Genomic DNA, 13,399 nt, shown 5'->3' on the forward strand with positions numbered 1-13,399 from the left:
CTTGTTGTGTGCAACAGGGTGTGGGAATTAAATGCAACCTTCACCCAAACATTTAAATTGTTAAAACATTTCTAGCCTGTCTATCTATGGGTAACAGAGTTTACGTGTTATGCTCGACCCACTCAGTTTTCCACCACAGAACACCAGAAAATGGCCAGCTCACCTGCTTTTACACTAGATTTGACTATTAGATGTGCAATGTTTCTTTTGAAAATATATTTTAAAAGGAATAGTTTCATCATATTAAAACAAGAGTTCAGTTTACGTAACAGGGTTGGCCTTAAAATGAGTGACAGACGTATGTGAATCACTTATCAACATGAAATAAATAATTTTCACAATATACTTTCTCAAAGCAACAAAATAACTAGGGCTTTACAATGATGGTGAAAACTAGGAGAACTCTTGGGGTTAAGTGGGTTAAAATCTAGAAGTCACAGATGGTGCAGTATCTTGGCACTTTAGCAAGTCTCTATTCATATTAAAAATCAGATTGATTTAATTCTCCATGTGGTCTATATTAAAGGGCACTTCATTTAATATAACAGGCTTTTAAAAGTCAATATTGGTGCACAATTTCTACTTAAAATATCAAAGGGATTCAAAAGGCACTCATTTCGTGGAACGACCCAGATGAAGTGGCTGTGTATGGGTCCTGTCCTGCTCTGCAGTGTCTGAATGATTTGAGCATAAAAGCATTAATTGTGCTCACTACCAAGCCATTAAACCTGGCTGTGATATCAGCTTTAAGTGCGGAGGAATCTGAGAGTGTGTGGCGTTGAATTATTCACCTCTCCCTCTCCTCTTTCTCTCCTTCTCTCTCTCCCCCTTTTCTCACTAGCTCACCTGTTCTCTCCTCTCTCTAGCGCTCTCTTTCTCTCCTTGCGGCTCTCACTCCCGCTCCGCTCTCTCTACCTCCCTCTCTCTACCTCCCTCTCTCTACCTCCAGTGCTGTCAGCCCAAGGGCTAGGCTCCACCATCACTCCTGTTCATTTATTAATACCCGGCTTATACAGCACAAAGCACATCTCCGCCTAGCCTGCCTTCCTGCCTGCCTGCCACTGATCATCGTATGGCACACGGCACTGCGTAAGCACCCCCTAGAAAGCAGGCAGGGAACCCAGTGTCCACGCACACTGACACACACACGCTTACTCTGCAGGAAAATGCCCTTTGGAAAGGACAGGCTGCATCAATCTCACGGTTATAAGATCCTCTAGTTTTGTAGTTGCTCTGGTGGTCAGTCAAGTGCCATTTTGATCTTGTCGGTCTGTTGTTGCTTGAAATGGAGCAAAGCATTATCTTATGATTGTTGTGATTACATGCATTGTCATTATTGTTATCATGCCCCATATTGTGGAAGTATTTGGTACAGAATAACCACTGTATGTGCACCAGTAGATTTACCAAGATTTACCAAGCGCAGTTAGCCAGTCTGTCTGGGTTGTAGACTTTCAGCTCACGTCCCACTGCCACGCTGCCACGCTGTTGAAATATGAAAAGACTCAGCCAGTGTTCTGACTGCTGGATGTTTCACTTCCTCAGTAGAGACGAGGAGGGAGGAGAAAAGCCAGCTAGTTAGCTGGCCGGTGATTTTTTGGTCTGAACATTTTTCATGGAAATGTCCCGCTCTCTCCTGCTTTGGCTGTGGTCAGGAGAAAGGGTCATGGGGGAGTCATGGAAAGGACTAATGTGTGTTTTCATAGGCAGCCCTTGTAAAAAACGAGCAGGCCAGGAGATTTTATCCTGCTTGAGTATAAACAGGGGGGTTGACTGTTGAGTAAACAGAATTACCAACGTGAAGAGGAAATTGCGGGCGCTGCTTACACAGACTTATTAAACGTGTGTAGAGGCAGTGGAATTGGAGACACTCCAGAGGTGATAGAAAGTGTATGAGAGGAGAATTGTCAAAGTTATAGAGTCTATAGTCCCATGTGGCTCAGTTGGTAGAGCATGGCGCTTGCAATGCCAGGGTTTGATTACCAAAGGGGACCAGAATGAAAAAATACAAAAATGCACTTAGGATAAGAGTGTGTCTAAGATGTAGATTGTATTTATGATTGGTTGATAAAGTGTTTATTTTCAGTATGTAAAACTAAGGGGAACAATAAAAACAGAGGACTATTTTGTCTTAAGTATTTTTCATTTGGCCTCCTAGCAAATAGAAATCTGAAAACTAGAGCTGACAATTTAGAAGAAGTTTAGCAAACCCTCCAAACATTCTTACTGTCATTCTTACATTATACTGTTCCCTACAGTAGGATAAGTATTGTACCCATACTGCATTATGTTGTACAGGACTGTATCCCAAACGCCTGTGAGCTGTTGCCCACTCATATGGATGGGTTCACACTGGTCAGTGATGCACAGTCACCATAGGGAGGCAGCATCAGACAACAAAGCATGCTTTTCATACAGTAGGCCCAAGGTTGGGCCCAATTGGGCTGTGTGTGTATGTGTGTGTGTGTGTGTGTGTGTGTGTGTGTGTGTGTGTGTGTGTGTGTGTGTGTGTGTGTGTGTGTGTGTGTGTGTGTGTGTGTGTGTTTTTCAGTGTGTGTGTGCTGTGTGTGTGTGTGTGTGTGTGTGTGTGTTGTTGGCGGGCTGGACTGAACTCTTGACATCCAGGCTCTGTCGCAGCCGGCCGCGACCGGGAGACTCATGGGCGGCGCACAATTGGCCCAGCGTCGTCCAGGATAGGGGAGGGAATGGCCGGCAGGGATGTAGCTCAGTTGATAGAGCATGGCGTTTGCAACGCCAGGGTTGTGGGTTCGATTCCCACGGGGGGGCAGTATTAAAAAAATATGTATTCACTAACTATAAGTCGCTCTGGATAAGAGCGTCTGCTAAATGACTAAAATGTAAAATGTAAATGTTGACTACAGACTGTCCCCCGAAGGTGCCCCTCACGGTTTAAATAGCTCTTTATATGGCATTAAGTGAGGGGGTGGAGGGGGAGAGACATTGAAAATATATTTTTTCAGACTCATCTGCTGTAGAGATCTAAATGATTGAGATGGGAGGTGTATTACTATAGAAGAGAGGCCAGTGTGAGTTTCTTGGCCTGATGCAGCAATGGGAACATCAGGAAGTGTGTGTGTGTGTGGTGTGTGTGTGTGCCTCAGTGTGTGTGAGTCTGGATAGCAGTACTGGAACCGCCTGCTGTTATGACGCTATGTTTTTCTTGGTGAGCGTGAGGAATGTTTATATAGGAGAGAAACTGGCCTCTCTCCCCAATCGCTCAGCGCCATCTTCAGGTCACATCAACAGTGAATAACATTACTGTAACAAGATACAATACCTTTTGGCTCCCCGAGATATTGTCCTTAATTCTATTCCAAAATAGCCTGTGTGTGGCTTTGGTATCGGACACTGTATTGAATTGATGATCCATTACGGCACTAACATAGGCCAGTTTCCTCTGGGTACAGAGATATTGCATAGGCACTGGCAGCGGGGTAATCACATGGAGGTTACATGCTGGGTTTATTGTCTGTTGATGTATAAATATGGCTAGCCAGGCGATGGGGTTTATAGATAAAAAATGTACATTAATGGATCAATCTCGTGGTTAATGATGTCCAGCCCACCCTCAGATATACAGTAGATCGCAGTAATGGGTTAGCTATTACACATGTGTGATAAAGGAAAGACCACCGTGATAAACTGCACCCAGGAAGCATAGTAAAGAGTAGAGGCCATACATAAAGATTACTATAATCAATCATAGGGAAATTAGGATTTATCCCCACAATAAGGACCTATATGTTGGAAGATTAATGATAAGCCTATATGCTTTTATGAAAAGCCAAGGTTTTTAAAAGACAAATTATACAGTTTTTTTCTTACCTACTGTATGTAGAAATCTGTAAGTCACATTTGACTAATTTGTAGTTTCCGTGTATTTCAGTTACCCTAGTTATCAAGTAACTACATGCTATAACAGCAACATATTGGAAAGTATTGCCAGAAATGTTGAAATCTGTTCACTACGCTTTAACCCCAAAGATCTCTGGCCAACAACTTTGCCATGTTACTTGATTGTACTTGACAGCTCTGAGCTGGCTACCCTCCAGAGTCTCTATGCTGTAGGCCTATGACTGATGTTGTCTCTGTGTGGTCTCTGTCTCTACAGTGAGCACCTGTCGTGCTCCTTCACCTTCTTCCTGCATGGGGAGAGTAATGTGTGCACCAGCGTAGAAGTTGCCCAGCACCAGCCTGCCTACCACATCACTGACGACCACACCTACCTGGCCCAGATCTCCTCAGCCCCCGTACAAGGTGAGACACTCAGGGAGGCCAGAGAGACATAGGAGCCCACCGACCACTGGATGTCTTTACCCGCCTCTGTTTTAGCCTGAGCATCACTGTCATAACTATGTGTAATCAAATCTCTGAAACTGAACATGACAATGGTCCTTTCTGATATATTGCGCCTCTGTAGTCCTCTCTCTCTCTGTCTGTCTGTCTGTCTGTCTGTCTGTCTGTCTGTCTGTCTGTCTGTCTGTCTGTCTGTCTGTCTGTCTGTCTGTCTGTCTGTCTGTCTGTCTGTCTGTCTGTCTGTCTGTCTGTCTGTCTGTCTGTCTGTCTGTCTGTCTGTCTGTCTGTCAGTCTGTCTCTCTGTTCTGTCTATCTACCTATCTATGTGTCTGTCCTCACATCTGGATGTCCATCTACCTGACTCTCTGTCTGTCTGTCCATCCCTCTAACCGTTACCTCTGTAGTGATCTTGAGTCCGTACGGTCTGGCGGGCTCCCTGACGGGCCAGGCCTATAAGATGAGTGACCCAGCTGTAAGAAAACTGATGGAGGAGTGGAGCTACTTCTACCCCATGGTGCTGCAGCGCCACAGAGAAGGGGGCACAGGGGGCGCAGGCACGGGGGGCATGGGCGCCGAGAGGGAGGGCACTGACCGACCATATGACCCACACAGCCATGTGGCCGTCGAGGTCATCGTAGGTGAGTACGGTGACGCTCAAAAAACTCTTGCCACCTTTGCATGTAACTGAATGGACACACTTTACTGTTTATATATACACTGTATATGAACAATATGCTATCGGTAAGAATAAGCTATTGGTCAAGTGTATTGCTATTGTGTTACTGAAATATATTATCATTATCAGACCAAAAGAGGGAACAACAGGAAACAACAGCAATTTTAGTCTCAGCTTCGATTAGTCATTGTCTGTTTGAGGATAAATAATACTGGAGGTGGTTAATAAGTGGTGGATTCAGAGTTCTTAAGGGACTAGTGTTGTCTCTCAGGGTGCATTGAGGTAAGGAGTAAAGACTAGAGAAGAGGAGGTGAGGAAGGACTAGAGGAGAGGAGGAAAGACTGGAGGAGAGGAGGAAAGACTGGAGGAGAGAAAATGAAAGTAGAAGAGAAGACAGGGGAGAAGAGGAGAGGATACTTCAGTGAAGCTCCAGGGAGTGACAGACACACAGCACGGTCTAATCAGCCCATTGACTGGCTGCCTAACCCCTCATCATTGATTAGGACTGCTTGAAATCGGACCTCCCTAAGCCCCAGCACCAGCCAAGCAACTGTAGGCCATGCAAGGATAAGCTAATGCACTGCAGCCCTGGGTGTATAGGCTATAGGAGAAGTGTGTGACGTATAGGTCTGAGTGTTTGGAGGGGTTTAAACTAAACTCTTTCATCTTCTTCTAGGTGGTGTGAGGATGATCTATCCAGCAGCCTTTGTGCTGGTTGCCCAAGGCGACCTGCCTGTGGAGGAGCCCCCACCTGCACCAGGAGCCCAGGGGGCCAGCAGAGACCCCTCCCACTGCAGCATCCCCCTCACCCCCCCCACCTCACCTGAACAGCCCTGCTCAGGTACTGAAACACACACACACACACACACACACACACACACTGACACGCAGGTGCTCACACACACTGTACACACATGCTCAAGTGCATACACATTTGCGCTTAAATAAACATAGAGTACATAATCAAACACACATACACCATGTCACCACCAAAACTCCAGAACTTCACCCTAAATAATTGCATTCCCAAAATGGATAACACAATCTCTGAATCAGCACTATTAACTCAACAACAAAACAACTCAATACTGCAATCCATAACTCAACTCTAAATGCAATACAATCCATATAATTGTCCCTATCACTCAATCCATACACTTCATATGAAATAACACACAGAGAAGTTACTATATTGATTGCTTTGTGTATTATGGAGTCCTCATCTAGAACAAAGTCTTTGAGAATTGGGCTGAACATACAGATATTTTGCTGAAGATGTAAGACTACAGACAAATGAGATTGGTTTGTAACTCACTGAAACTGAATCGTCAGCGTCCTAATCCACGTTTAATTAAGTCTGCTTGATGAAAGTCTTACAAATTAGGAGATAAAACAGCTGATACAAGCAAACAAACAAACACCGCTATAGCTGCAGACTAAATCTTGAGTGTCTTATTGCAATTTTTCAATAGCTCAAGAGTCCTAGTAAAGTGTCTCCTGCCATGCACTTTTAAAACATCCACCCACAGCCTTGCCAAAGGAAGCAAACTCCAGTGAATGATGTCATCTGTTGTTTATTTCAGCGGACAGTGGCTTTGTGACAACAGTGTCCAGCGTCCTCCCTGCCCAGGAGAGTGCCATGGGGGTCACCAACCACAGCCCAAAGCATTCTGAGAAGAAACTGACCAATCAGGTGGTGCATCAGGCATGGAAGGAGTGTTATCTCAACCAACTGCAACACAAGTGAGTGTCCAGAGTGGCTGCTGGCTAAGCAGGGGCACAGATCCAGACACAGCACTATTTATCTCCTGGCATCTGCTGTGGCATTGTTATTGTTGATGTGCAGTGACACGACTGGCGCCCTCACACCTCTCTGTGTGCCCATAGATGCAGTGTGCCCAATAGCGTGACGCCAAAGAAGGAGGCGCCAAATGGGGTGACCACCTGGGACTTCACCGACCCAGAGGAGAGGGCACCCTGCAGCTGCTCCAGGTTGGCACAGGGGTTGGCATCAGGGGGTAGTGCCCCAGCCGTTTAGCACTGCAGCATGGCACCAGCCAGCTAGACATCTGGGCTTCATTTTTAGGCATTTCACTGCTTATAACCGAAAGCCTGTTGCTACTTATGTTAAGCATATTGAAATAGATTGTGTAGAAATAATGTGAACATGGTGAAAATATATTTATTTGTATTGAATGTTGGTCTTTTGAATGTTGGTATTTTTTATATGATTCAGATAAGTTGGCACAAGTTGAACGTGTACAATATATGGAACGTTTTAAAAACAGCATCCTCACCTGCCACACCAGTTCTGTCTGCCATCTGACCTTGTTTCTCTTCCTGAAGGTTAAAGCAGCAGAAACAGCAGCAGCAGACCAACACCTCCTCTGCCAACCCTCCGTCTGGTGCCAACATCACCCCCTCCTCTGGCCCAGCCCTCCCCCCTCCCTCCCTGCCCAAGCACAAGGCCATGGACAAGCCTGAGAAAGCCGACAAACAGCCGAAGAGAGCCGCCGCCATGACCCCCTTCCACCACCGCCTCTCTGTGGGCCAGGAGGCCTGCCTGGAACAAGACTCATCTGGAGGGTCCCAGCTCGGCCTAGTCGCCCTGGACCCTCCCCTGGATCCCATGCCCAGCTGCAAGTACACCAAGCCCCTCTCCACTGGCAGGAAAGCTCCAGAGTCCCTGCTCCACTCCCCTGTCTCCCCATTACCCCCCACGCTCAGCCCCCATCCACGGGTGGGACAGGACCCCGAGGTACTGGACGCCTCTCTGGGCATGGCCCCCTGTCCGGATGGGGCGTCAGGGATGGGGGTGATGGAGCCCAGTGAGACGGCTCTGTATGCAGCCCCTCTGGGGCCCAGGGAGGCTGGGGCAGGCTGGTGGAGGGGCTTTAGGACTCCCAGAGCTGATAAGGCTGAGTTCAGGCCTCCAGAGCTCCCCAGTGACAGAGTGGAAGTAAAGACAGAGACGCAGGCCACTGAGGGAGTTGCACTGAAGAGGTGAGAGAGCGAGAGAGAGAGCGATCAGTGCATTAATGACTAATTCAAAGACACATACTTGATCACTCTAAGTTTCCTTTCTCATTTCCCTCCTCCCTCCAGACTATTCATGCAGACACAGAAGCGCTTCAAGATCTCTGAGGAGTGTGTGAGGGAACACATCCAGACCCTGGGTGTCCTGCAGCAGCCTGGGGTGGAGGGGCTGGGGGACCCTGGGGACGACCCCTACGACTTCAAGGAGGGAGACATTGAGTACAGCTTCCCCACCTCCAAGAGACTGAAGGGCCAGGGCCGAGACCCCAGCAAAAGAGGCCCCAAAGTATGGCTCTTGTTACCAGTGAAAGTTACATTTGTTGCTTGACACCCAAGCTAGAAGGGGCGAAGAAACTAAATACAGTGTGTCTGTCTTCCAGGGAGAGGAGATCAGCAACGGTGCACTGCCTGATGGGAAAGACGCCATGTCAATCTTTAGCTCTGCTCCCAAAGCTGGTGAGGAATTGAATGTTGACACCATATACAAATTCTATTCTAAATTGAAAATTTTTCCCAAAACATTGATCATAGGGTGTGTTCTGAGCATTGTGTTTGAGGGTCTTGTTTGTGCGTTTCTAGATGATGACTCACCACAGGACGACGATGCGGCGGCCAAAGCCCAAAACCCTTCTCTAACCAGGGAGACTGATCTGGTGGTCCTCATCTCAGACCTGGAGAACATCTTCGACGAGGATGAGGAGGAACTTGGGGTGGGACACATTCTAAGAATTACTGGATGTCTAAAATCTGTTCCATTTTCATTCCCGCTTTACACAAATGTAATACACTCAACATCACAATGATACATAATATATCTCATTCAGCAAACACTTTTATCCAAGGCTACTTACATCTGTGTTGTATAATAATTTATAGACTGCTTGCCCCAACCAGCACACAGCCAGGGTCCTGGTATCAGGAAGTGAAGATCGGAGGGAGGGGAGGGTGGCTGTGCCCTATCCTTCAAGTGAGTCCAGCTTTACATGTACACATGTTCAGCAGTTTGTTTGTTATCTTATGCATGTTATCTTAGCTGGATTTAGCGTGACCTGGGAAAAAGTATCTGTTTTTTCTACTCCTTCTATCACATCATCACTGTCTATGTCTCTCTCATCTCTTGCTGTCCGTCTCTCTCTCTCTCTCTCTCTCTCTCTCTCTCTCTCTCTCTCTCTCTCTCTCTCTCTCTCTCTCTCCTCTATTTCTCTCCACCCCTCATCTCCTCCCCCCATCCCGCTCTCTCTCCATTCAGCAGTAGCAGACCTCCAGCGGATGTTCCCCACACCCCCGTCCCTGGAGCAGCACCCGGCCTTCTCCCCCATCATGACATACCGCGACACCCCCAGCCAAGAGCCCCCGGCCCCCTCGGGGGGCTCCGACCACCCCCTGGGCCCCCTGTCCTCCACCCAGCTCCAGGAGTACCGGATGGAGGTGGAAGAGGGCATGGCCAGTCCCAAACCTGAGGACATCAAGGTGAGGCATCACAGAAGCAATGGGAATGGACATGATTAAGTCTGTAGTATGTGCAGAAAACCTACTGTAGATTATAGACAATTATGTTTGACTTTACCATGTTCAAAATAATATGTTTGACTTTGTAAAGTGAGATGAGTCCCATGAAAAGTGACACCATGTAATCTATTGATGTTGTCAAATTGGTTGATATGGTTAGTGGTAATATGATTAATGATAGAATGGTGAAAAGGCTTAAAGGCCCAGTGCAGTCAAAATTCAGTTTTTCCTGCGTTTTAAATCATATTGTACAACAGCTGATGAAACGAACGCTGTAAAAGTGTGATTTATTTTACCAGTGTTATTTCCTTATAGTTGCTGGTTGAAAATATAATCTACACAGGACCTTCTAATCAGCAGGTTTGCATGGGCGGGAGTTTTGGCTTTCCATGGTGACATCACCATGCGGTAAATTGGTTAATAGACCAATAACAAAGAGAGTTCCAAACCTCTCCGCAAATAACATCTCATTTACAGTTTTGTCTCACCACTTAGACCACTCCCAGACAGTCCCATCAAAATTCTGTCTAGAGAAAAAGTTATTTGCTAAAAAATTATTTTTGCCAATTTTAATGGCAATCTATTACAGTAAGGTACTTAAAGGTTACCCAGAAATTATTTTAAATTTATATAAAAACATCTGCATTGGGCCTTTAAAATAAAGTAGCTACAGGGCACTATGCAGCCTACCAGTGTTAATGTAAACCTTACTGCCTGGTTTGATCTTGTCTGATGTTGCTGTAGCATGTTTATACTGTACCTGCTGGCCTGGCCTGCCAGGGGACTTACTGGTATGTGGAACCAAATACCTGAACCTCTCAATACACCTCAAATCTCACAAAGCCTGTTTGAACTTATGACGGTGTTAATTAAGTGCTAATTGTCTCTCATTGTGACCTGTTACTGTGGGAACACATTTGCAATGAGCTCTCCTTCCCCATCCCCCTCTTCAGGACTTCTCATTTGTGTACCGTGTCCCCTCCGTCCAGCCACAGATGGGCTGCTCCATGTTTGCTCCGCTGCGGACCCTCCCCAGCCAGTGTCTGCCCCCCCTCAAGGTGCCTGACCAGTGTTACTACCGGCCCTCCTGGGCCCTGCTGCCCAAGATGGAGCACTACTCCTCCCTGCCGCCCTCTCATCACGCCTCCTTCATCAAAGATGGATATGTGTAAGTACTGTACCAGGGCTGGTTCTATTAAAATATTCATTAAACGTTACCATGCTGAATTTACAGCTATCAATAAACTGTTATGGAGGAGTTTTTATGTACAGTATAATTTGAAGGTTTGGGGATTTTGGTCTGTCTGATTACCAATTCCTTTGTGTGTGTGTCCTCCAGCAACGTCCCCAGTGTTGGGGACCAGGAGTATGCCCAGATGAGTGCCAGCGCCCTGTCCATGGGCACCACCGGTGGCATCCTCCCCTCGCCCTCCCCTGCCACCCCCCGCTTCTCTGTCCACACCCCTCGTACCCCCCGCACCCCCAGGGGCATAGGCACGGCCAGCGGGCAGGGCTCGGTGAAGCAGGAGGGCACCGGGACAGAGCTGAGCTCCCCTGCCTCCACGCCCTCCACCAGCCTGCCTATGAGCTCCGTAGCTGAGCCCCATACGTCCGGCCCCCCAATACCCGAGGCCCACAGCCTGTACGCCGCCCTGCTCCTCTCTGACTCGGTCCTCAACGTCTTCAAAGACCGCAACTTCGACAGCTGCTGCATCTGCGCCTGCAACATGAATGTGAAGGGCGCCGACGTGGGTGTGTACATCCCCGACTCCACGCTCGAGGACCAGTACCGCTGCATGTGCGGCTTCAGCGCCATCGTCAACCGTCGGCTGGCCCACGGCACAGGCCTCTTCCTGGAGGACGAGCTGGACATCTTTGGTAGGGGCTCGGAGGTGGGCCAGGCGGCCGAGAGGAGACTGGCGCTGTGCCGCAGAGACCCACCCATGGGAGACCCCCGGGCCAAGCGCCCCCAGGACTCCTCCCCTGCCCCTTCCTCTGTCATGGTGCTCCTCCAGCAGCAGTGCTCCCAGCCCATCTCCTCCCTGGCCTCCATGCACCTCCCTCCTTCCTGCTCCTGCAACGGCCGCCAGGGAGCCCTGCTCCAGAGCTGGATGTCTGACAAGCAGTGGGTGGATGGCAGTGATACGTGTGTGGAGTGTTACAACGCGCTGGTACAGGGGCAGCAGTATGTGGATAACCCCGCCGGAGGGAAAGTAGATCCGGCTGTTGTGAGGAGCAGCGCTCTACACTCCTGGCCTCACACCAATAGTAAGGAGGAGTGATCTGGCTGGGATAATAAAAGGATGCCAAAGGATGATACACTTTTAGAAAAAATGTGCTACCTAGAACCTTAAAGGGTTCTTTCAGCTGTCCCCATAAGAGAACCGTTTGAAGAACCCTTTTTGGTTCCAGGTAGAACCCTTTTTGGTTCCATGTAGAACCACAGAGGGTTCTACATGGAACCCAAAAGGGTTCTACCTGAAACCAAAAAGGGTTACCCTATGGGGACAGCCGAAGAACCCTTTTGGAACCCTTTTTTCTAAGAGTGTAGTAGTAGGAGGATGACAGTGGTGATGTCTATCTGTGGTGAACTGATTACAGAAAATTATAGAGACAAATGGCTTTTTTTATTATAATGGAAAAACAAACAAGATCAATCCATTCACTCAAAGTTCAAATCCATGTTTCTCTTTGTTAGTTTCGGACTGTTGTGTGATGTGACGTTCAATGTGTATGACGTATATTTATGTAATGTATGCATTTGTGTGCGTGTGTGTTCTTGTGTGTGTATGTGTGTGTGTTCTCGTGTGTGTGTGTGTCTCCTTGTCTCTCCCCAGTGCTGGACATCAGTATGCTGGCATCCCAGGACGTGGTGCGTATGCTGCTGTCCCTGCAGCCCTACCTCCAGGACGCCATCCAGAAGAAACGGATGGGCCGGACCTGGGAGAACATCCAGCACGTACAGGGACCGCTCACATGGCAACAGTTCCACAAGATGGCTGGACGAGGCTCCTACGGTAAGCCACCAGGGACACTGTTCATTTGATGTCTCTAGTGATTTGCTTTGTAGTGTATTTTAGCAGCCACATTAACTGTGGATGACTTTGCGCCTGACTTTCGTCTGGATTTCAGCATGTGATGTGAGATGCGAATTTAAGATTAGGAGTTTAGGAGTATGCCTGACAGAGTAGGCCCTACATTATATTATCAATATTGTCAGTACAAAGATATTTGATTTGGTTTGCACTGTATTTTAGCAGCCATGTGAACTGGATAAGAGCGTCTGCTAAATGACTAAAATGTAAATGTAAATGTAAACTGTTGGTGACTGGATCATGCTCTTATGTCAATGTAGTAGTAGGTCCTGTATTATATTGAGATTGCCAGTACAAGGATAACATGAGAAATGTAATCGAATAAGACCATTTTTCAATTAGACCTCACCTCCTTTAACTAGTCCAGTCAAGCATCCCATAATGCATTACATTGTCTCACATGCATCATCTTTCTTCTGACCAGGGTCTGAGGAGTCGCCAGAGCCTCTGCCTATTCCCACCCTGTTGTTGGGCTATTACGACTACTACGACCGTAACTTCCTGGCGCTGTCGCCCCTGGCGCTGCCCTTCTGGGAGAAGCTGCTGTTGGAACCGTACGGGGGACAGAGAGACGTGGCCTTCCTGGTGCTCTGTCCCAACTCTGACACCCTGCTGGCCGGGGCACAAGTCTTCTTCCAGGAGCTCAGCGCTGTCTACGAGGTAGGTCCTGTCATCTACTGTATCACAACACTCTAGTCCAGTAAATTCTTACTTGTTGTTTCTTTCAGAATATACCATTATTACCAATAGATGTATGAATGTGTGA

General features: G+C 47.6%; 1 protein-coding gene across 2 annotated transcripts in view; it reads left to right on the plus strand.

Annotated features, from left to right (window-relative positions):
- LOC311099481 (mediator of RNA polymerase II transcription subunit 13-like) overlaps positions 1-13,399 on the plus strand; it is a 129,441-nt gene that overhangs the window by 100,374 nt on the left and 15,668 nt on the right. The window contains exons 5-19 of one of the 2 annotated variants that reach the window (XM_084140173.1): positions 4,133-4,278; positions 4,722-4,955; positions 5,670-5,834; positions 6,577-6,736; positions 6,881-6,985; positions 7,340-7,996; positions 8,099-8,315; positions 8,410-8,485; positions 8,609-8,739; positions 8,906-8,996; positions 9,279-9,499; positions 10,492-10,706; positions 10,878-11,806; positions 12,376-12,555; positions 13,058-13,293. In XM_084140173.1, the coding sequence (XP_083996299.1) occupies positions 4,133-4,278; positions 4,722-4,955; positions 5,670-5,834; positions 6,577-6,736; positions 6,881-6,985; positions 7,340-7,996; positions 8,099-8,315; positions 8,410-8,485; positions 8,609-8,739; positions 8,906-8,996; positions 9,279-9,499; positions 10,492-10,706; positions 10,878-11,806; positions 12,376-12,555; positions 13,058-13,293 (3,763 nt within the window). The remainder of the gene's footprint in view (positions 1-4,132; positions 4,279-4,721; positions 4,956-5,669; positions 5,835-6,576; positions 6,737-6,880; positions 6,986-7,339; positions 7,997-8,098; positions 8,316-8,409; positions 8,486-8,608; positions 8,740-8,905; positions 8,997-9,278; positions 9,500-10,491; positions 10,707-10,877; positions 11,807-12,375; positions 12,556-13,057; positions 13,294-13,399) is intronic. The other variant, XM_084140174.1, reaches the window with a different exon arrangement.

The sequence above is a fragment of the Coregonus lavaretus genome (assembly GCF_964263955.1).
Source record: "Coregonus lavaretus genome assembly, chromosome: 24".
NCBI classification, from domain to species: Eukaryota; Metazoa; Chordata; class Actinopteri; order Salmoniformes; family Salmonidae; genus Coregonus; species Coregonus lavaretus.